The following is a 23188-nucleotide window of genomic DNA, read 5'->3' on the forward strand; positions in this document are numbered from 1 at the left end:
ATTGATTCGCTACAGGAGGCCTTTGGTCACCCCAAACCTGGTCAAATCTGTCTAATTTTAATAAGGGAAATATCAACCCAGGAAGTGGTTTAGGGCCATGTTGATGGAAGTGATCTATGTATTGATCATCATTCTGAATCTGATCGAAATGTAGTCTTTGACAAAACTTCATTTTAGTCAGCTTTTTGTTTAAAATGTGGCTTGAAACTTGAAACTTGCCCACATTCAAGTGTTGGTAAACTTTTAAATCCCTAAAGTTTTGTTTATTTTAATGTTTAAATTAGACTTTGAGTAACAGATTTACAGTGTGTCCCTACTGAACCCCATTGTATGTGTGTGGGAATGTTGCTGTGTCATTGTGTTTGGTACCAACTTAAAAATAACCAGCATGCAAAGAGGTATTTTATTTATTGCTACGAGCAACAAATGCAGAATAAACTGTAATGCACTCATTTGCATAGCTTGACTGAAGCTAAACAGACCTAACCTATGCATAAGCACGGCAGCATTGATCTGCAGTGCCTCGTATGCTCAGCTGTCACAAGAATAGTCTGCTGAAACCACGTGCATCTGTAGACTTGTGCAGTTTAATTCTCACACATTAATAGTATTTATAGCTCCTAACAGGTAGTGTGACTATGAGGTATGATTATATCAAAATGTTCACCGATATGTAGTTTTCCCTATTGCTCATGTACCATTGATTGTCTCTCTGTGTCCCAATGCTGGCCACGTGCAATAGGTTGCCGACCCTGGGAACGCTTAATAAAAAGAAGCAGCTCTCAGAAAAAAAAGAGCTGGATGATCATAGTATAGGCTTTTCGTTTGAAACCTGTCTTCATTTAATCAATCAGTCAATTCGAGAGGATGCTTTTGCCTTCATCTAAACACAGCTGACATAAAGACAGTTGGTTTTGACATGGTTTGATTTGATGTTCTAGATATTTGTTAAAATAAGCTTAATTGACAGAGTAATCTTGAAGAAGAGTATTCTCCATCTTGCCTGGGGTCATAGCAAAAATCCAATTATTCCCCTAAATAATAATCAGATATGAAGAGAGGCCATTAGACTGCAGAATAACAGTCTAAAAATACACAAATTAAAGAATAAATAAATGTTTATCTGGCAGTAAACCCAGATAATGATTCAGCTCTAAATGGCATACTGTAGCTTTAATTAGTTTAATTATGCAACTTATGAAACCATATTAAAAATCATATACATATAAATTAGACAGTTACCTATAGCTATGACTTTACTAATACAGTTGTCTAATTTATTTTGTAGTCTCAAGCATTCAGAAATTGCAAAAAAACTAAACAAAATTAAGCAGTTTTACTAACAATGTTTTTTTTTTTCTGTAAGGGGTTGTGATGTCCACGTTTTTTGGTGAAGGAATTATAGGGGCAGTGTCATCTATAATAAAATGTTATGTACATAAATTGTTTATTTTTTATTAGCCTACATTATGTATTTTAACAGTGTAATTAAAATGTACATATTTACATTTACATTTATTCATTTAGCAGACGCTTTTATCCAAAGCCACTTACAAATGAAGTTAGTGGAAGCAATCAAAAACAACAAAAAGAGCAATGATATATAAGTGCTATAACAAGTCTCAGTTAGCTTAACACAGTACACGTAGCAAGGGCTTTTAAATAATATAATAAATAAAAAGAAAACAGACAGAATAGAAAAATAATAGAGCAAGCTAGTGTTAGATGTATATATATACATATATATATATATATATATATATATATATATATATATATATATATACACACACACACACACACACACACACACACACACACACACGCACGCATTTGCATAATAAATTAAAAGAAAATAGAATACAAAAAGATTAGAAATGCAGTTTTTTTTTTGTAGATTTTTTGTTGTTGTTGTTGTTGTTTTTGTTTTAAGAATAGAATTAGAATACAGAGTGCTAAAGTTAGAGGGTCAAATAAAGATGGAAGAGATGGGTTTTAAGCCGATTCTTGAAGATGGCTAAGGACTGGTCGGATTGAGTTGGGGAGGTCATTCCACCAGGAGGGAACTTTTTATTTAAAATTCCGTAAAAGTGACTTTGTGCTTCTTTGGGATAGCACAATCAAGAGACGTTCACTTGCAGAACGCAAGCTTCTAGAGGCACATAAGTCTGAAGTAAAGAATTTAGGTAAATGGGTGCAGAGCCAGTGGTAGTTTTGTAGGCAAACATCAATGCCTTGAATTTCATGCGAGCAGCTATTGGTAGCCAGTGCAAACTGATAAACAGAGGTGTGACGTGTATTCTTTTTGATTCATTAAAAATTAATCTTGCTGCTGCGTTCTGGATTAATGGTAAAGGTTTGATAGAACTGGCTGGAAGACCTGCCAAGAGAGCATTGCAATAGTCCAGCCTGAACAGAACAAGAGCTTGAACAAGGAGTTGTGCAGCATGTTCCCAAAGAAAGGCTTGATCTTCTTGATGTTGAATAAAGCAAATCTGCAGGACAAGTCAGTTTTAGCAATGTGATCTGAGAAAGTCAGCTGATCATCAATCATAACTCGAAGGTTTCTGGCTGTTTTTGAAGGAGTTATGGTTGATGTGCCTAACTTGAAGGTGAAATTGTGATGAAACGATGGGTTTACTGGAACCACAAGCAGTTCTGTCTTGGCAAGGTTGAGTTGAAGGTGATGGTCCGTCATCCAGGAAGAAATGTCTGTTAGACAAGCTGAGATGTGAATAGCTACCGTCGGATCATCAGGATGGAATGAGAGGTAGAGTTGAGTGTCATCAGCATAGCAGTGATATGAAATGCCATGTTTCTGAATGACAGAAACTAGTGATGCCATGTAGACAGAGAAGAGAAGTGGTCCAAGAACTGAGCCCTGAGGCACCCCAGTAGTTAGATGTTGTGGTTTGGACACCTCACCTCTCTAAGATACTTTGAAGGACCTATCTGATAGGTAAGACTCAAACCATTGAAGTGTGGTTCTTGAGATGCCCTTTGCCAGTAGGGTTGATAGGAGGATCTGGGGGTTAACTGTGTCAAAAACAGTGGACAGATCAAGCAAGATAAGTACTGAAGATTTGGATTCTGCTCTTGCCAGTCTTAGAGCTTCAACAACTGAGAGCAAGACAGTCTCAGCTGAATGTCCACTTCTGAAACCAGATTGGTTGCTGTCAAGGAGGTTGTTGTGTGTGACAAATGCAGAGACTTGGTTGAACACAGCTCGTTCAAGTGTTTTAGCAATTCTTAATGGTATTCTGTTCTTTTAATTACCAATCATTATTGCTTCAGTGGTTTTATATAATGCATTTTAAGTAATTTTAAAGGCTATTGATGGCTTAGATTTGTTTTTATAACCAAAAGAAATTATTATCTTATTACTTTGTAAATTATTATTTGAAGTAACAAAACCATGGCTGCAAGAACTATTAATTTTTGTGTTATTCTTGACAAAACCATGGCTACTTTTTGTAAGGGAACATGGAAAGTCAGACAGAATATTAGATTAGCGTTGGTGGTGGTGAAATTATTTCCAACATTAAAACACGTTATCAACGTCAACAGCCAAAAAAGTTTAACAGGAATGTGCCTGGAAGTGTTGCACTTGCTTCGTTTTTACCTTTAACTAATTATTTACAATTTATTTTAATAGATATAAAAAATGTATAAGGTTTGCCTTCCTCCTCAAAGGATACTTAGCTTTAACATTCCAAAACATGCGATTTTACATATGAGTTACAGCTTATTTTAATAAATATCAAAAAATTAAAAAGGTGTGCATTATATTTGACACCTACAGTGGATGAACTGTTTACAGTTGTTTTTATGACTAAGTCATTCTCCTCAAATGCTATTGAGGTTAGAAAAAAAGTGTATACAAATATCACATGTAACTTTAGAGATGGCCCCTATTTGCGAATATCGAACGTCCAACGTTAAGCCAACTTTATGCCAGTTTTTTACTTTATTATGTTTTCTCCTCTCTGCGCCAGACTGCTGATGTCTTTTTCACGGGCATAGATGTCCATCCATCAGTTTTGAGCATTCAATGCAAACATGAGGAGCGAGCGGTCGCGAGCATGGATGGCGTGTTTTTATTTTATTTTATTTTTTCTTGAGCAACTGGGATGGCGCCGCCCTGGGAGCTGGTGCCCTACGCAAACTGCAAACTCTGCGTATTAAAGAGAGGCGGTACTGTGTGTGTATGTGTGTGTGTGTGTGTGTGTATATATATATATATATATATATATAATAACGATAATTAGCATGTCATTTTGAGGCACTGATGACACATTCCTTAATCATCATCAGCCAATCAACTATTCTTTACAGGCTTCAGACAGTCATGTTTCCATAGCAACAGCTACTTATGCATATGTAACCCTCTGCGTATTCAATTACTAAATATTTTTGCTAATTTGATAATGCTGTCAACTACCAATAATGACTTAATTTAAAATATTTTTTTAATTCCACAGATGTTCTCCCACAATGCAGAAATGATAGCTCTACCCACACAAATAATATCAGTTTTACCATTCTGTTTTGGCATGGAAGAACAAAATCTTTGTAGAAAATGACAGATGTGTCGAGTGATAATGATATTAAGATACCGTTACAGGTGACTTAATGAAAGTAATAAAAACAGCCCTGAGCAGTTTTCAGGGTGCTGATAAATTGCTCTGCTCCTTTTGGTGTTGGTGTGAAGCGAGTCAGTGTAAATAGACTCCCACATACTGTAATAATAGACTTGGGTGGCAGAGAACAGATAAGGGGACGGGGTGATGTGGCTGTGGAAAGGGCTTGTATATTGATAGTCATCTTCCAATTCTGTCCTACCATGAAATTAAACAGATGATTGACTCACCTCCCCATTAAGAAAGCAGTAAAATACTGACACAAAGAATCCCTGTTAGAAAAAAAAGAAAAGTAATTAGTTATAAAGTCACCTTAATTAACATTGTTAAGTGTAAATAATATAATTAAAAATGCATTACAAATTTGAATATTACAATTAAATATGCCATTGTGATGGACACTAGAATAGTCCATAGCACAAAATCTAATATGTTTGACCTTTTTTGGATGTAAAGTGATTATGGTGGTTTGACAGTGGGTCTTATACCAAAGGCATATTCTCATACACAAAAAAAAACAAAAAAAACAAAAAAAAAAACAGACAAACAAAACCACCAACAAAAGAACTCCCTGGAACAAAGCTCCATTCAAGAATAATTGGCACATGTTGTTACTAAGGTGTCAGCTCCAGTTCTGAAGACCGACTGCAGAGAGCAATCAAAGGTTACTGGGAAATAATGTTCTCCGGGGAAACAAACCTATTTTCCACACTGAAGCCCTTAAAATATTCATGAGAGCAGAAGAGGAGATAAGACTCCAGACCTCTTCAAACAGAGTGAGAGCAAGCGATCCGACTTAAAACACAACCTAAGACCAACAATGGTCCTCAAATCTCTTGAACAATATTTTGTGCAATTTTGATATCTTAACAATTCTTTCAGGTGCACATGACAGAGACAAGAAGAGTAAACAGAATTGCACTCAGAAATCGTAATACCATGCACATCACAATGATTGCATAAAAGCAATGGTTCATGCATCATCCCATGAAGGACTCAAAACAGCAAGCTTTCTGTTTTTAGGCTTTCCTTTATAGCCAATAATTGGAGCTTTACCCAGTAGATGAGACCTCCCACAAGTTTGGCATGTTACATAGATCAATTTGAGTAGAAATACGTACAAGGACTTAAGAGACATTGCTGTAAAGTAGATGGCAGTTATCCTTATTTCTCTTGTTGTCAGAAATAGAAATAGTCATCTGTTTGCTGTTGCCAACTTGGCATGTCCAGTGTAGACAGATTGACTGATTATAATAAACTCTATGTGCTTTTGATGTAATGTGTTGTGTCAGTCTTGTCCGTTATGGACAGAGTGTAAGCAGCAAGTGCCACTACGCTTACCGTTTCACTTCCCATGAAAACACATTATAGTTTCTAGCATTCTGTTGTAACAAGAATGCTGTTATTCTTGTACTTGCTCGTATGTATGTATGTATGTATGTGTGTATGGGGGGGGGCATGTTTTTTGACATATCAGGACACAATAATGACATGGGTATGACACAGGTATTACAAGGAGAGGGTGACTTATGAGGACATAACCCATGTCCCCATTTTTCAAAACGCTTATAAATCATACAGAATTAGTTTTTTTTGAGAAAGTAAAAATGCACAAAGTTTCCTGTGAGGGTTAGGTTTAGGGGTAGGGTTGGTGAAGGGCGATAGAAAATACAGTTTCTACATTATAAAAACCATTACACCTATGAGATGTCCCCACTTTTCACAAAAACAAACATGTGTGTGTGTGTGTATATATATATATATATATATATATATACAGTATATATTCTAGTAGTAGTAGTAGTAGTAGCCTAATTATTACTGTATATAGTAACATCTTTTAACATTTTTGAGTCAGTAAGATTTTAAAATGAAGTCTCTTCTCCTCTCCATGGCTGCATTTATTTAATCAAACTGCAGTAAAAAATAATATTGTGATATTGTGAAATATTATTAAATATACAACAAAAAAATTAAGTAAACAAAAAAAGAATTGTGATGGCAAAGCTTATTTATTGTTTCACATGATCATTTAGAAATCATTCTGATATGCTGATTTGCTGCTCAAGAAACATTTCTGATTATTATTATTATTATTATTATGAGTTGTAAATAGTAGTGCTTCTTAATGAAATGTGGGACATTGTATGTGCCTTATGATGCTGGTGTGCGCGGACACATGACTACAACAAATCCATTTCATACATAGATATTCAGAACACTGAAAAAAAATATTTTGAGTTATTTTGAGAAGTGTGTGATGCATAGGTAAAACTTTAAATTCACTGTTTTAACCAAAATCTCTTCATCTCCGAGTCTCTGTCCATTGAGGAGAGACATTAACAAAAAGTTCTGTGATTTCAGTTTATAGACAGGCACAGGACGTTTTCTCTGTCTATCAAGAAAGCAAACTATTCAGGTTCTCAAGCCTCTGGCCCTGAGAGAAGAAGACAATACAGACACATCTGCAACAAAGTCAAGCTCCAGTTAGCAAACCTTCACTTCAGGGTACTTTCATCAGCATGTTCCAGATTGTTAAGGACCTTCTGCACCCACCGCAGGGCCTCATCTGCATGTCCCAGATCGCTATGACCCTGTGGGTGCTCCAGGAGAGCAGTGCTTCATGTTCGAGTTTAAATGTTTAATGGCATCTTTTATTTAATTGTTCTTTACATTCTTAGTATGTGAAGAGAAAAACAGTTTTAACTTCCCATAAGATGATGTAACTCTGCAATAACATCTACCTCATGCACTTTCCATTCATTGCATTCAGTTATTTTTGGTGTCTTAGTTACTCTTGTCGGTCTTTTACAGCTGTCCAATATCTTACTACATTTGTGTCTTTCTTGTGTTGTAAAACAGTAAGAGACTCATAAGAGACACATTTTCCAATATCTCACATATCTTTCAGATCTCACAAATCTGTCAGTCTAGCTGACGAGTCCCCACCAATTTCCATAATTACACTTTTTTAATGAAGCAGTTCTCTTGAATTGCTGTTGTACTGTTAAGGTTAAATTCATTAACTGGTACCTGAGGTAAAAGACGGGAGAGGTCATGTGACACTCTCTCTCTCTCTCTCTCTCTCTCTCTCTCTCTCTCTCTTCAGATGTTATTTGATCAAAATAATACAATGTGACATTTAATTTATAAACCATATTTGGTATTTTCATGGTACTAGAAGTTATGTTTTAGATACTTATATCTTTTCCATTAAGTACTAGTATTTATTCATTCGATTGTAGTGCTTATTATTTAGGTTCTAGTGTCTTTTGTAAAGTTACTAGCACCTATTCATTAGATACCACATTGTAAATAAATACAATTTGTTCATTCAACTTAACATTTTACATTTTCACTGCCTCAACTAGTTTGTAAGTTGACTGAACTAGAGCATTTGCCCCATCAACTTTCACGGCACTCTGAAGCCTAAGTCCTAGTAGCATGAAAATAGATACTAATATGGTTTATTGATTAAATGTTAAAGCAGCTTGCCATATACACAAATCACTTTGTAGTTCTAGAGCAGATCTCAAGGATCGGGATTTGGCATTAAAGGTTGTTGGTTTTTTTGGTCGGTATCGGCTCTCCTAAGCCCGATTCTTATTTTACATCAGCTGTCATGCCGGTGTCATGGAGTAAGAGGGGGTATGTGCCTTTAAGTGAGTTTGCCAACTGCCATTAAAAGAACAAGTAGATGCACAAATGTGCATGTGTGATGTGCAAGAGTCAGTGAGGTCTGTTCTAACACCTCACACACACATTTGAGCACAAGCAAAACATTTATCCACAGAGTAACCATTGTATCAAATACTTAAAGGGGGTGTGAAATGCTCGTTTTCACTCAATATCCTGTTAATCTTGAGTACATATAGAGTAGTACTTCATCCTTCATATCTCCAAAAAGTCTTTAGTTTTATTATATTTATAAGAGAAAGATAGTCTGTAATGTTTTTTCCCGGAAAAACACGAGTGGCTGGAGGCGTGACGTGGGCGGAGCTAAAGAATCACGAGCGCAAGTAAGCTTTTGCGTTGAGAGCGTTTGGAAGTTGTGACATTACCGTGAGGAAAAAAACATCGTCCAAAACAAACCATGGCTTACAGTCAGATTCAGTGTATATTTATTATCCAGAAGAGCAGCAGCAGCAACGACGTCTCTATGTGGTATGTACTGAAACTGTATATATTTGCTTAGCGGTTTTGGAAAATGACTAAGTTCCACTTTATGTCGTCTTTTCTTTTTTCTTTTTTTTTTTTTTTAAGCTGTACATGTGGAAAGTGCAGTTTGATGACAACATCACATGTTGTTTACTTGATGTGCTTACGCGCCGATAGCTAAGTTAACAACACAGAGATATTTGAAGCAGTTTTACTCACTGCCTGTGGTTCCAACACACGATCGTGACCCTTTTTCGTTGGGACTGCATTATCCTTAAGAAATAAACGATGTGCAAATCCGGCGTCAAACTGGGCCTTGTTTGTAAAACAAGCATCTTCGAAATGCAGGGAACAAACACAAACACTTGCACAACTCCGTTGATGCTCTGTAAAAATAAGCTCCATCCACTGGTCCCTTAATGCTGTTTCTCTTTTGGTAATCTGTGCAGGGTTGTCTTGCCCTGGCAACCAAAAATACACTCCTTCTGTGACATTAGGCGACGCTCTCGCTCTGATCAGTGAATGTCTGTTGTGCTCTCAGTGCTCTGCTATACGCTCTTCCGGCATAAGTGCCCTTAGGAACCATTTAAGGAAATTACGCTCCATCTAACGTCACACAGACCCATACTCGAAAAAAACTTTTGTTTTATTATATTTATAAGAGAAAGATAGTCCTTCAAACTCCTTCAAACGTAAAACTTAATTTTTGAAACTTTGTCCATGTTTAGCATGGGAATCCAACTCTTTAACAGTGTAAAAAACTCAGTATGCATGAAATAGCATTTCACCCCCCCCCCCCCCCCCCCGCCTTTAAGGTAAGTGAATTGAAGACTAAAAAGTTTGAAAGTTTTCGAAAAAATCTAAATGGGCAACGGGATTTTGTCAGAAAAAGGAGCAATGGGAAATGGGCTGGAATTGGAGTTGGTATGCTGAGTCAGTCATGAACCAAGAGCATGGCTTACGAGTGAATAGGAAAAAAATAAAATACAAAGGATTAAGATGGCAACTGCAAGTGTTGTGGTCCCACAGTGGAGCTTGAATTGCTTATTTTGGTGCACTTCCTCACAATCAGTTTACAGTAAATGTAAAATATATGAATGACAATATACAGTGAGAATTATATTTTACAAGAACATTATTTGCTACAGCTGGGTTTTAAAAGACACTAAACTAATATTATTGATGGACTGGATGGATTGCAGAACTGAGCTTGATGATATAGCTCTTGCCTTTTGTTGAGGTGCTTTATAGCTGAATTTATAACGAATTTTTGCAACATGTCATTGAAGTTCATGTCGAGCTGCTTAGCTGAATTAAACTTGTTTCATAAATCATGAACTTTACACAGTTACTGAACTAAACCAACAGTGAACTGACTGGAACTGATTAATGACACAATGGGCCTATATATAATACACCTGGTGCAATGCAACGCAAGGGTCAGCGCAAGAGTGTTTGCTAGTTTCAGTCCAGCGCCATTCCCATTATCCTGTCCAGCGCCACCTCGTTTAATTAGCAAATGCATTTGCGCTCATTTTTGCTCACATGGGCATGCTGGTCTAAAAAAAGGTGTGTTCAGACGCATTGCTATTTTAAGGAGCTGAAAATAGACTGCGATATAGACCAACTCAAACCTGGTCTAAAGTCTGGTGCAATGTTTTTTCTTTGTTATTTAAAGAGCGGACACGCTGCTTATTAAACAAAGGGACGCACAGCAGCACACAAACATGCCAAATATGAAAAAATAAAGGATTGCAGTGCATAATATTTTTTGTTATATAAATAAATGCCTACATGTCATAATGTATAGTCATCGCATGTATCAGAATTAGGCTATTTACACACGAGCAGCTCCGTTTCATCTCTGAAATGCATTCTGTCTTTGCGCTTTCCAAATTCCGTCGAGTAAATAGCAAATCCGTCATAGCACAAGCGCAACTGGCTCGTAAAGGGAATGGAAGTTGAGACTCTGATTGGTTTATTACACGTTACGCCCAAAAAAACACCCATTACTCATTATATTCAAATAGCAAAAGTGGATTTGGACACGCCCTGAGAGCACCTGCGCCGTGTGTTTTAGACTTTGCATTTAGTTCGCTAAAATAGGGCCCAATTTTACTATTAGAGCCGCTTTACAACAGATCATGAATTTGTCTCATATTTGAGGAATATTGCATTATGGAATCTGTTATTTTTCTGTTTATTACTGTAAAGCTCCTTTGAAACTATCTGTACTGTATAAAGCCCTACATTAATAAAGGTGACTTGACTCAACAATGGTAAATTATTATTTGCTTTTTGTAATTATGAGTCCCCTTATAATCCAGTTAAAATTACAAGGTTTTTTTTTCCTACTTTCACTGTCTATTTTTAAATACAAAATAGAGGCTTGCTGCATCATTTTACCACACACAGTAAAGGAAATAAATAAATTTCTAATAACAAGGGCCTTGACTCCCACATAGCCATTAATTCAGTGATGGGCAGCTGATGTTGAGATGCTCTGTGTGCCTACACTTTTGCTGCATTTTAAAATAGCAAACTCTTGCCCACTCTAACTATTGACAGCAAAATGCAACATAGCAGAGCACTGGCCACACTGGCAAATCATATAAATACTGTATGCTATGATATAATTTGCTTTAGAAATGTAGTTAATTAATAATAAGCTACTAACAGTGGTTTAAACTGAATAGGTTGTGACAGAATCAGGACTCTAATTAAAAACTGCTTTGTGATTTTGCATCTACTTCCTCCATTTTATGTTTGCGTTTCAAGAGGGCCCAATGATTTACATCTGAATAGAATATTTTTTTTATATATATATATATATATATATATATATATATATATATATATATATATATATATATATATATTTTTTTTTTTTTTTTTTTTTTTTTTTTTTTTTTTAACTATTTTAATAGAATAATAAAAAATTTCTCCAGTTTCAAAAACGGCATTACATCGCTGAGCCAGAGTGAAACTGGTGCTGGTTTGTTTGATTTGCTGTTAAGCAGTATTCTTCTCTGGACCAAACACCTACAACAATGGTACCGCTGAGTTAAACATATAACTACAGTTCCCAGAAGGAGGAAAATGATGTACAACACATAACTATGGGATATTGAGCTCTTGCGCCATCTGCTGAAGACACCTATATTCAATGACCCAATGCGATGTGGGCGGTGCTACCAGCACACAGAATATAAATGAAGTTGCATGCGTTATCCCCTTTGTTCAGTCCAGCTCTTCCCTGTGCCTCTGACTGTGCAAGACCTGGAGGTGTTGTAGCTCATTTACCTCCTTCTGGGAACAGTAGCTATATGCATAACTCAACGTTCCCATTCAGACAGTTCATTAGGTACAACACATGGGACATATATTCACGGCCTGCAAAGTCGCCAAGGTAAATATAAGGGACCAGCACTGCCACATACCCCATGCATTTCAAGGGAGTGACGGCCCCTGGCTTGTAACTTCTGCGGTAAGCACGGACATAGCTACCGTTGCCAGAGTGACATCTAGTCTATAAATCAGAACAAATGTGTGCAGTTTCGCCCAACTAGCTGCCACACAAATGTTCTCCTAGATAATGCCCATGATGTCGCCATGTCCCTTGTTCAGTGCACATGCACCCCTGCAGGCAGGGCCAACCCTCTGCTTTTGTATGCAGTAGAGATTGCCTCCACAATCCAGTGAGCAAGGCGCTGCTTAGACAGTGGCTTTCCCCGGAAAAAAAAAAAAACGTACAAACAGCTGATCAGAAAAACGCGTAGCCCACGTCTGCTCCACATACATGTGCAGAGCCTGCACAGGCCACAACAGGCCCAAATCTTCCTCAGATTTAATAAAGGGGTTTGACAGAGCAATATGCTTCAGACAAGACTTTAGGTGTATCACAGCCTCAGCAGACCACCAACCCCTCAAACTCACCTCCACAGATGTTTACACTGCATTGAGCCAACGCACGCAAGGCGTTGTGTGCTTGTGCAGTGCATGTGCAGAGTAGCTTGCAGGGGTCTTCACAAACATTTTTAACCTGTCCCTCACCCAAGCAACTGTGCCAACATGGTTAAGTCCACATCCATTGTGCCAGTACCGAAACACTCCTCCCCAATCTGCCTGAATGACTATCGCCCCGTAGCACTCACACCCATCATTATGAAGTGCTTCGTGTGACTGGTTCTAGCACACCTCAAAGACTGCCTCTCACCCACACTGGACCCACACCAATTTGCCTATCGTAGAAATGGGAGCACAGATGATGCAGTATGCACAGTGCTGCACTCTGCACTCACACACTTGGACAATAACAACATGTATGTTAGGATGTTGTTTGTTGACTTCAGTTCAGCATTTAACACCGTCATTCCCTCCAAGCTGACCACAAAACTTGGAAACCTGGACATTAACACCTCCCTCTGCAACTAGATTGTGGTTTCTGACCAACAGACCTCAGCATGTTAGGTCAGGCCACACCCACTCCACCACCATCACACTTAACACCAGCGTACCACAGGGTTGTGTGCTGAGCCCATTCCTTTACTCCCTCTACACCAGGGGTAGGCAAGTTAGGTCCTAAAGAGCCACAGACCTGCAGATCTCAGCTTCAACCCTAATCAAACACACCCGAAGAAGCTCATCAATCCATTTAGGTTTACTAAGGTACAGGCAGGTGAGATTTTTTCAGGGTTGGAGCTGAACTGTGCAGGACTGCGGCTCTCTAGGACCGAACTTGCTTACCCCTGCTCTACACCCACGATTGCAAGCCTGTGCATGGATCCAAATCCATCATTAAGTTTGCAGACGACACCATGGTGATTGGCCTCATCAGTGACAACGATGAGACTGCCTACAGGGATACAAGAGATACAGCTCCTGGCCACATGGCGCGTGGACAATAACCTGCTCCTTAACACCAGTAAGACAAAGGAGCTCATTGTTTACTTCAGGAAGAAGAAAGGAAGCACGCTTGACCCCATGATGTATGATGGTTGTTGAACGTGTCTCCAGCTTCAAGTTCCAGGGAACCACCATCTCGGAGGAACTGTCCTGGACCACAAACACCTCCAGCCTTGTCAAGAAGGCTCACCAGCGCCTCTTCTTCCTCAGGACACTGAAGAAGAACCAGTTGTCTTCAGCCATAGTGGTGAACTTTTAACGGTGTGTGATCCTGACCATCCTGACCAGTTGCATCACAGTCTGGTATGGGAACTGCTCAGCTGCTGACCGCAAAGCACTGCAGAGGGTGGTGAAAACTGCCCAACGCATCACAGTGACACCACTTCCCGCTATTGAGGACATAAAGAGGAAGCACTGTCTATGTTGAGCTCGCAGCATTCTTAAAGGGATAGTTTACCCAAATATAAAAATGTTGTCATTAATGACTCACCCTCATGTCGTTCCAAACCCGTGAGACCTCATCTTCAGAACACAGTTTAAGATATTTTAGATTTAGTCCGAGAGCTTTCTGTCCCTCCATTGAAAACGTATGTACGGTATACTGTCCATGTCTAGAAAGGTGATAAAAACAACTTCAAAGTAGTCCATGTGACATCAGAGGGTCAGTTAGAATTTGTTGAAGCATCGAAAATACATTTTGGTCCAAAAATAACAAAAACTATGACTTTATTCAGCATTGAATAATTTATTCACCGAATCGAACTGAATCGTTTGAAACGGTTTGCGTCTCCAATAAGGTTTAATCCACAAATGACGAATCCACGATAGTCACATCGCAGGATGTGCGATGTAGGCTGTCGTAGTTGATCCGTTATTCATTAACTGTACAGGCCAGCTGCTCCCCGGCCCTTGACGAATGTGATTCACAGATTAATTGCACAGCTTAACCATCATAGAGTGAAAGTTTATAATTTGCATGTGTTTTTAAGTCCTGTCAGTTTAACAGGGCATAGAGAGAGAGAGCGTGAGAGTGAGAGCACGAGAGAGAGAGAGAGAGAGAGAGAGAGAGAGAGAGAGAGCAAGAGAGTGAGAGAGAGAGGGAGAGGGAGAGAGAGAGAGAGAGAGAGGATTAAGACACTTTTATTTTATCAAGAATTATAAACAGACATGTTTGTTCAACACAATATGATGATGATGATGACGACAATCATTCATCATCACAACAAATAAATAAATAAACATTAAAATTTCAACACCAATTCATCTTCATAAACTGTACATAAGACATGGTTTATCCCCCAAATTTCCATAAAATGCTCTAAACGCCCAACCAATTTGTATTATGCATATTCCACTCTGAGACGAGAACCCACTAGGCCCAAAAACATGAAGATTCGATTTACTGCACCTTGTCCTAATATCTTATTTTTTCTAGTTTTCCAGATGGCTAATTTTGCATTTGCAAAAAGGAAATTAAGTAATACCAGAACATTCTTTTGCTCAACGGTGTACTTAGGACCAAAAATAAACAACTGAAAAGAAAAGGTTTCACCCAAAGATGTAACCCACTCTGTTAACAAAGAAAACAAATCCATCAACCTTGTACATTGCATGAACAAATGAAAGACAGATTCAGTCTCTACACAAAAAGGACAACCCACACTAACACTAGGATCAAGATGCACCACATGTCTGTTAGTAGCTATACATCCATATACAATCCTCCACTGGAGGTCACCAGTCCGCTGGTCAATCGGACGTTTGTACAGGATACGCCAACTACCTTTAGGGGAAGAGTCAATACCAAAGACCTCTGTCCATTTTGTCGAAAGAACCCCAGTCAAAGAGTGTAAATTAGACACCTTTACACAGGTAACATAAAGGGCTTTCTTTCCCACTGACTCAAATCCATCCATTTGTGGAGTTTTGAAAGACAGTAGACCTTTCCTCTGTTCCTGCCAGTCCCCCACCGCAGCTCTTACAGTCAGAGAGGGGAGACAGTACTCACATCCACTTCTCCATTCATCTAATATAGCCGGATTGTCCAGGAAAGAACGATAATTAAAATCCAGTTCACCAATCACCTCTGTGATGAGTCAACCTCTGGTTGACTTACCTCCAGCTTTCCTACCCAAGGTTTCCAAACTGGTGTGTAGTAAATGCCCAAGCTTTGTGCACCCGGCAGACAGTAGACATGCACGCAGAAAGGCTGAAGATAGAAGTCTCGAAGGCAGGAAAGAGTTAAGAAACAATGGCTCCTCCAGCAGCCACATCCCTGCAGGTGTTTCAGGTGATCTTGAAAATGCAAAAACTTTCCAGGCTTCCAGAACAGATTTATAGAAAGGAGTCAGATCTGTAAGCTCATTCTCTTCTAGCTTCATCAGAAATAAATGCTTATCAAGTCCCATTCCACCAGCTCTTCTCAAAAGTACCACTGCGGTGTCAGACCAAGCACTATCATTGTTGTATAATAGTCTCTGGGCAGCTTGTAAACGAAAAGTCATTAGCCTGGATCTGATATCCACCAAACTGTGGCCTCCTTCTTGTATTGGAAGAAACAGTACAGAGGAACGCACCCAATGTTGTCCGGACCAGAAAAAGTTCACTAAGTTCCTTTGTACTTCTTGCACTAGTCCAGCCGGTGGTTGTAACACATTAAATCTGTGCCACAATGTGGAAGCAACCAGATTATTTACAATCAAGACTCTCCCCCTGTAGGATAGTTTGGGTAGCAGCCAATTCCAGCGAGACAATCGGGTGCATACTTTCTCCATAACACCCTCCCAGTTTAACTTCTGAAAGTCATTTGAATCAAAATGAACTCCCAAGATTTTTAACCCTGATTTACCCCAATCAAGCTTTCCTGGCAGTGATGGCAAACAATGTAGAGGATCTTGACCTGCCCAAAAAGCCTTACTTTTTGCCCAATTTACCTTTGCTGATGAAGCCTTCTCATATAGATGAAGGACTTCAGACAGAGCAGTAATATCTTGCCCACCACTAACCAACACAGTCACATCATCAGCATAAGCAGTAATAGAAACATTTGTGTTCTGAATCACATTTGGTATTGAGAACCCACATAAAATCTTTCTTAGATTAAAAAGTAGAGGTTCAATAGCAATACTGTACAACAAACCAGACAGCGGGCAACCTTGTCGTATTCCTCTTTGAACAGAAATTGGTTTACTCAAACCACCCCCAACTTTTACCATACATGAAGCACCAGCATAAAGGAGTTGTATCCAATTTAAAAAGCTTTCCCCAAAACCAAAAACTTTAAGTAAATTGAATAAATAAGCATGATCTACCCTATTAAAAGCTTTTTCCTGATCTAGGGCAACTAATCCAACTCCTAAATTAAATGTTTTACAAATATCTAAAATGTCTCTTACTAAAAACAAATTATCCATTATTGACCTATTTGGTATGCAATATGTCTGATCTTTATGCACTATTGTGTGTACGTATTTCTTTAACCTATTGGCAAGACATTTTGACAAAATCTTATATTCTGTGGTCATTAAGGCAACAGGCCTCCAGTTCTATAACAAAGACAGATCTCCCTTTTTAGGAAGCAAAGAAAGAACAGCACGGCGACATGTGACAGGCAAAAACCCATCTTTAAAACATTCACAGAAAACCTCATAGAGATCAACACCAAGAAGGTCCCAAAAATGTTTATAAAACTCTGATGTCAACCCATCAACACCAGGGGAACGTCCCGAGCTGAGCTGTGTAGCAGCAGATCAAACATTAAAAAAGTTCATCAAACATTAAAAAAGAGTCCAAGGCAGTCTTAAAATCAGAGTCCATAGTATATAGACAGGAGTAAAAATCCACTGCATGATGGCGCATTTCTGCAATGTCAGTGGTGACCCTTCCATCAGGCAGACGGAGGCAGACCATTTGTTTCTGCTGTGCTACTGAACGTTTCAAGTTAAAAAAATACGCACTTGGGGCATACATCTCATTTACTGCAATAAACCGAGACCTCACCAAGGCTCCTTTCACCCTTTCATTTAAAAAGGACCCCAACTCACTCTTTTTCTGTTGTAAACAGTATGATAAACCAGGATCATGTCTATCCAACAAGTCTTTCTCTATTGAATCTATAGATCGTTCAAGAGTTTGAATAACTTTCTTTATTATATTTGTGGAATTAACAGTATATTGCTGACAAAACATTCGTATTTGTGTTTTTAAAATATTAACTCTAGTTTCTGGAGAAAAAAGAATCGCCACACCTGCACTAAGATTTGTCCTATGACTAAGTATTTGTTGCCCCTTCCAGCACATTTTCCAATCAGCTTCATTATCTACATCACTATGAGTTTCCTGAAGCAATACAACATTTAGCCTTTTTAGCTGTATGCTTTCTAATAGCAAATCACGTTTATGTCTATCCCTCCCACCATTAACATTAATGGAGCCTACCCTCAAACTAGCCATACATGTATTTGAAAGGAGAAAAGACAGACATAACAGAAAAGGAAAAGGAAAAGAAACCCATGTGATGCATTCCTGATCAGTTTAAGAACTTTTTTTTCCTTTCCTACATTTTCTTATCACTGTAAGATGCTTCTTTAGTCGAAAACGCTTCTTTTCACTCAAAATATCAAAACCAACTGTTTTTTGAAAGACTGTGACAGATCTAACAAACTTGTCAATATCTGGGAAAAAATCTTTAACATTCACCTGTTTGCCAAAAGTATCATCCAAAAAGTGATTTATTTCCTCAAGGGGATATAAGGAGATTTCCTTTTGAAGATCTCCCTGTGAGCCCTCAATGTCAACTGAATCTGTATCATCAGACATGGCATCAATGCTATCATTGCCTGTACACGTTAATTACCCGCTCGGATTAATTTCATCAGATTCTTCACCATTATAGTTACTTTGCTCAATAACGCTATTTCCAGCTGTGGGGTTCTCAGCATTCCGCTGCGAGTGACGTCACTAGCGCTGTACTCAGCTGACTGTATCGGCACCGCAGACACTGGTTCAGAGATGACACGCGCTATTGTATGAAGTTATTTTTGATTCAAAACAACTGAACACCTGTGGCAGTGCGATTTGTAGTTGTAGAGAAAAGCCACAGATGTGTATCAGTAAATTTGAAGTCACAGAGAGAAATGTTTTAAGAGTTGCAAACCTGTAGACTTTTTTTTCTCTCCTACAAGCACAACACAACAGTTACACCTTCTCAAATTCTTCATTGCAGGTGCACAAATCCTATTCTACAAATCACATATTTAGAAACCCGTACGATCACATTTTTGAAGCAATTGCTGCAGTGAATGTGGTGCAAAACGCATTTACACACCCGCATCAAGAAATGTGAAGTCGTGGAGAAATGTTGAACATCCGCAAATTCATCCGTGAATTCATCAAATGAGAGTTGCACACTAGTAGAATATTTTCTCAGAAATGTCTTGTATATTTTTCTAACACAAACACAAAGTACATAACTACAGCTGCTTGAATCAGCTGCGATGAATCTCAAACACCGTCTTTCGCTTCAAGTGACAAGTTTCGCACTCTCCCTTTTGCACCGAGATATTTGGTTCAAAAGTGATTTGTGCATCTGTAGAGGTAGTGGGCGGGACTGTTTAGAGATTAGAGAATTGCAGCCAATCAGAAGAGCTACTTTGGCTCGTTGCTGAGTAGGTGGAGGCTTGGGAACCGCGTCATGGTCCTGAGACCGCGTCATGGTCCTGCTCCCCAGCTCCGCCTGCAAATTTCTGGCCTCCTGGAAGGGACCCTACTCAGTTGTGGAATGGATTGGACCGGTCACTTACCACCTGAGACAGCCGGGATGACGGCAGGCGGAGCAACTCTACCACATCAACCTCCTAAAGAAATGGGTGGGGACCCGGGACCAAGTAGCTGCCCTGAGCCTCACTGAGTCCGTGGTTGTGGATGTCAACCCCCACCTTTCGGATGCCCAGAAGACGGAGCTGCAGCACCTGGTCAGTCAGTTCCAGGATGTGTTCTCCTCTCAGCCCGGGCAGACCAACGTGCTTCAACACCATATCCGGATGCCCCCAGGAGTCGTCTTTAGGCAACGGCCCTACCGAGTCCTGGAGGCTCGTCGGCAGGCTATTGAGGAAGAGGTCCAACAGATGCTAAAGTTGGGGGTAATAGAACCATCCCGGAGTCCGTGTTCCAGCCCCATTGTGATGGTCCCAAAGCCGGATGGCACCCTCCGCTTTTGTAATGACTTCCGCCGCCTGAACGAAGTCTCCGAATTCGATGGGTACCCCATGCCTCGGGTGGACAAACTGCTGGACCGGCTAGGAAGGGCCCGGTATATCAGCACCCTAGACCTCACCAAGGGCTATTGGCAGGTACCGCTCTCCAAGCCGCCAACCCCCGAAAATGACACCCAGCCCTCTCTGAGGCCAAGTACCTGGGCTACCAAGTCGGCCGAGGACTCATCCGGCCGCAAGACAAGAAAATTGAGGCCATCCACGCCACCCCAAGACCCGAGACAAAGACCCAGGTACGAGCCTTCTTGGGGTCGGTGGGTTATTACCATTGTTTTATCCCCAACTTCTCCTCTTTAGCTGCCCCCCTGACAGACCTGACCAGGAAGGGGCAGCCGGAGAAAGTATGCTGGACCCCGTCGGCGGAAGAAGCCTTCTCCCAGGTGAAAGCAGCACTCACGTCCAAAAGAAAAGGAACCTTACAGGAACAAGCTCACGCCAAGTGCAAAACTGTGGTATTTTGAGAAGCTCCCAGACATCCAAAATATCGACCCATACGAGCTCCCTGCAGCGGAATGGCACTGAGACCTTGACCATTTACCTCCATGCTCATATATGGACATTGTGAATTATCTTGTTTTTGGTGTAAGTCACTACACAATGCAGGAGTTTAAAAGCCAGAAGTCTTTGGAAAGTTACGAGGCTTTCTGCTGTGGCTGTGTGCAGGACTTGGTCATCTACAAGCCTCCAGGTGGTGAAAACAGTGTTGTACTGGTCAAGGTAAGTTTCTTCACATGCATTTTAGTGTGTAGCATAATGTCATAAGCAGAATCTCAACTACTTTTTAGTTAAAATTAATGGTTGGCCATTGAGCATTTTCGAACAGGCAACAGTTTATTAGATAGTTAGCTAGGCAGCAACTTCAGATTCACTTCAGGGTTTGCAACAACATTAAGTAACCTACACTTCGTAGCTTTAAGAGACAACAACATAAAGACATTTTTTTAGAGAACGTACCCAAGTGACAATGCAGAGAACACACTCTCATTGCCTCATGGTTGAGATCGAAAGTAAGGTCCTTTCTTCTTATTGCAGCCAACAAAGCAATCCGGCGTCTCCTCGCCAGGCCAGAGACTTACTCTCCCTGATGCTTTGTCCATTTCAGTAACCTAAAAAACTGTATTCCATTGTATTCCAAGTCCATTCCAAGCAGTGACTTCCAGGCATGGTAAAACAGTGTGGAATTGTGAGAACCTCCTCTACTACCTTAACAACACACATAAACAATCATGTTTTGCCGCTGGAATCCTGCCAACATGGCGGAGAGGGTGAGGTTCCCGCGAGATACCGTGATATCAATATATTGAGAGTGAGGAGTTGTCGTCATGGTACAGAGCCCCTAGGCTCAGACACTTCTGCAGCATGAACACAAGTATGTAGTCCGCCATTGTTGTTGTTGTTATTGCTTTTACGTGATGTAGCAGTGTCTGGCTAAGGTCGAGATGTGGGGTGATAACATCATCATTTCACAAAATAAACAGATTGGCTGTCCATACAAAGACGCAAGAGTGTCATTTTCAGATTTATCCACTCTGGGACCTTGTTTAAAAAAATAGAGGTTTCTGGATCCCCAATGCTGGATCCATCTGGACGAAATGCCGATACGATACAAATTTTTTACATATAAATGTAATCACGTCTCCGTGTGGATGGGCTCTAGGACCTGAAATGCTTGGGTCAGAATAGTTTACTCCAGGACCAGGTTTGGGAACCACTGAACTAGAGCAATTGCTGTTAGTGCTCATGAGAGACTAATTACAATAAATCTGAATAAATATAGTTTACGGATGATCACAGTTAGATACCATATACAGTGGGGAAAATAATTATTTGATCCCCTGCTGATTTTATAAGTTTGCTCACTTGTATATCACAATATTTTTACAGCACCAAAGTAAAATTCCTATTAGGCAATTATTTCAGTAATTGAATTATACACTTTGGAAAAAAATATGGGTGTGGTCATGCATTAATTTTGAGCTCCTTGATATGTGTTTTATTTTTATTCTCAAAAACATGGAGGTGCTTACTTGCATTTTATGAATCACAGAGGACCACAGTTTCAGCTAAAACTCTTCTTTACTGTTCTACTAAAGAGGAAAAGAAGTCATCCACATCTTGGATGGCATGAGAGTGAGTAAATTAACATATTTTTGTGTGTGAACAATCCCTTCAAAGGTACAGTGCTTTGGTGTATCATACTTTCATTTTTTACATTTGTGAGGAATGATTTTTACAGTACTGTACTAGACACTACCAATGTCAACTATTGTATGCAGAGAGTTTCACTCTGCCAAAAACCATGCTGTGTGCATGACCTAATTGGCCAACAGGCAGCCATCCAAGTGCCTGGACAATGTGAGGGAAACAACTCCTTGTTTGTGGCTATATGTGAATATGCTGTGGCAGGCTGTGGACCAGTTGTTACTTGAGCAGGCCCGTCAGGATGAATATATCAGTTATATAATTACAGTACGGGACAGTGTCAGTTTTCACCCTGCAGATCTTTTTTCAAAATAGTTTCAGGCTCACCCTCAGTTCATGAGTCTCTATTTTACACCTTAATCCCCTGTCCTCAATCAAATAGAGTAATATTTATCTACATGGAGGTGGAAGGGCCCAATGCATGAATGTGATGTTGCTGAAAATCTATGGCCAAATGTTGAAGACAGTTTTAATGTTAACAAAGTGTTTACTGTGAATTTATTTTGTTTCAAAATGCAACCACGGTGTTGTTGTGAAAACATTTTAACATATTTTTCCTTGAAGTGTTATTTGTTGTTGTTGTCATTTTGGTTGGAAAATATAAGTGGAATACCTATTGTGATAACTGTGTATACTAAACTACAGTACACTTTTTGTTCAATTTTGGATTTTAGTAATTGCATTTCAAGTTTCAGTTTTATTGTTTAAACAATTGTGGAAAAGTGTAGCATTTATTTTTTTTTATTTTTTGAGCGCTAAATCAGCATATGAGTATGATTTCTGAAATACCATGTGACACCGAAGACTGTTGTAATGATGTAAAAAAAAAAAAACTTGAAAATTTCCATCACAGAAACAATATATATATTGAAATAAATTAGAAAAAACATTACTTTTAATAGTAATAACATTTCACAATATTCCTTTTTTTAAAGACTTTAAAAAAAAACACAATGCATAAACCTTACCATCTCCCAGACATTTAAATGGTAATGTATATTTGCTATTGTT

At 39.2% G+C, this 23188-nt stretch overlaps 1 protein-coding gene across 1 annotated transcript in view; it reads right to left on the reverse strand.

Annotated features, from left to right (window-relative positions):
- LOC128024706 (corticotropin-releasing factor receptor 2) overlaps window positions 1–23188 on the reverse strand; it is a 73513-nt gene that overhangs the window by 4094 nt on the left and 46231 nt on the right. The window contains exon 11 of the mRNA XM_052610738.1: window positions 4871–4912. Within this exon, the coding sequence (XP_052466698.1) occupies window positions 4871–4912 (42 nt within the window). The remainder of the gene's footprint in view (window positions 1–4870; window positions 4913–23188) is intronic.

The sequence above is a fragment of the Carassius gibelio genome, chromosome A2 (assembly GCF_023724105.1).
Source record: "Carassius gibelio isolate Cgi1373 ecotype wild population from Czech Republic chromosome A2, carGib1.2-hapl.c, whole genome shotgun sequence".
In the NCBI taxonomy this organism is placed as follows: Eukaryota; Metazoa; Chordata; class Actinopteri; order Cypriniformes; family Cyprinidae; genus Carassius; species Carassius gibelio.